This window comes from Antrostomus carolinensis, unplaced genomic scaffold, assembly GCF_000700745.2.
Source record: "Antrostomus carolinensis isolate BGI_N321 unplaced genomic scaffold, ASM70074v2 scaffold7997, whole genome shotgun sequence".
In the NCBI taxonomy this organism is placed as follows: Eukaryota; Metazoa; Chordata; class Aves; order Caprimulgiformes; family Caprimulgidae; genus Antrostomus; species Antrostomus carolinensis.
In genome coordinates, this window is record NW_010329433.1 from 561 (window position 1) to 2,510 (window position 1,950).

At 43.0% G+C, this 1,950-nt stretch overlaps 1 protein-coding gene across 1 annotated transcript; it reads left to right on the plus strand.

Moving 5' to 3' along the window:
- Nucleotides 1-452: 452 nt before the first annotated feature.
- PDC (phosducin) lies at nt 453-980 on the plus strand (the record flags this gene model as incomplete). The annotated part of the gene is made up of 1 exon (XM_010172555.1): nt 453-980. A coding segment is annotated over one exon (528 nt), but the record flags the coding sequence as incomplete, so codon positions are not given.
- Between the last annotated feature and the right edge of the window lie 970 nt (nt 981-1,950).

The window sequence follows — 1,950 nt, forward strand, 5'->3', positions numbered from 1 at the left end:
GTCTGCCCTTTCTTCCTCCCTGCCCTGCCTCAATGCTCTATCCTTGGTTAAAGCAATGAAAAATTTTTAACACGTTTAAAAACCTACTAGTCAGGATAGAGCTCTGAGCCTGAGCGTCACTCCTTACCATTCACCATTTCTGAAAGCGGGGGACCCAAAACCCAAAAAACCACAGGAACTAAACTTTGATCCCACTATAGTCACTACAAAAACTCCCACCAACTCTGGAAGATATAAATATGGCAACTGTCTTCAATACCATTGAGTTGACATGCAAGTGTTGAGACAGGCTCTTCACCCATCTCTTGAAGAGACTTTCCAGAGTCACTGTAGAAGTGTCTGCTCTTCTGGCTAAGCTTTCGACACAATATTCTTTAGAGAACTTAGTCTTCTCCTGTTTTGGCACCAACAGATTACCACTTATTAATATCACATTCTCTCAATATTCACAGATGAGCATTCAGGAGTATGAATTAATTAACGATGAGCAAGATGAAGAAAGTTGCTTACAGAGATATCGCCAACGCTGCATGCAGGATATGCACCAGAGGCTGAGTTTTGGGCCGAAATACGGTTACCTGTGCGAGCTGCAGAATGGGGAACAGTTCCTGGAAGCCATCGAGAAAGAACGTAAAACCACCACCGTCATCGTCCACATCTATGAAGATGGCATCAAGGGCTGCGATGCTCTCAACAACAGCCTGACCTGCCTGGCGGCCGAGTACGCCACCGTCAAGTTCTGCAAGATCAAGGCCTCCGACACGGGGGCTGGAGACCGCTTCTCAAACGAAGTGCTTCCCACTCTACTTGTCTACAAGGGTGGGGAGCTTCTGAGCAATTTCATTAGCATTTCTGAACAATTCAATGAGGAGTTTTTTGCTGGAGATGTGGAGTCTTTCCTAAATGAGTATGGGCTGCTACCTGAAAGGGAGCTCCCGCTACTGGGAAATGGCAACCCAGATGAGCAAGATGTTGAATAATTAGAGAGTTGTAGTCCTCACTGTCTCCCTTCCCTCTTCACCACGTTGTAAATCAATCTCAGTAACACCCCTTTCCTTTAGAGAAGGCTGTCTTTGCTCACTTATTTGTAAGTTACATATCTATAAATATTGTTTAACTGTTAGTATGTTAATTTTACTTAAAACACATACAACTGGCAGTCCTGTACATAATTTATTTCTACGCCAGCCACAAGTAACAGGAAGAACAGGAGATGATACTGGTGACCTCTAAGAAATTAAGGAAGAAAAAAAGGGGCTCGTGCCTGTCTCCACAAAGCACAGGAAGAATTTCATTTCCACAGGAACAGGAATGATCCATCCCCCTGCACAGACAAAAAGCAGTCTCTGTGCTCTGAGTTACAGCAAGTCCTGGCTCCTGAGATCAACTTCTACTGACTTCAGTAGCAACAAGATCTCATCCAGCAGTTTTAAGGACAAACAAGCAGCTGAAAGTCCTTGCATTCCTAAATGGCTTAGGTATCTAGGACATTATTTTACGCTTCCGCATCTAACTTCCAACATTAATGAAAATACAGAAGTTCGCTCTGCGCTTCCAGAAGTTTGTCACCCAAACAGCTAACACAGACACGTTACCAGCTAACTCCAGTCCATTGTTGCTCCCCCCAGATTTTGAACAGTAATATTTAAGATGTCTGCAATTTACTGAAAAAGTATACTGTGCTTATGTAAAAACTCTGAATAAAGCTTGACAGCTCTCGAAACCTGCTGTTGCAAGTGTGAAATATATTGGTAGTACATCATCTTAACCATAAAAACACGTGAAATATTAGCGAGCACTCACTAGACATTTACTAAACTCCAAGTTGTAAGTTTTGCTAAAGGGATGCTGCTGAGAACTACGATTTAACCATCTGTTTGAGAGGAAGACACAGGGTAAACTCGCTATAAACCTTCCTCTCTCTCTGTAGGTCTAAAAAATCCACCTCCC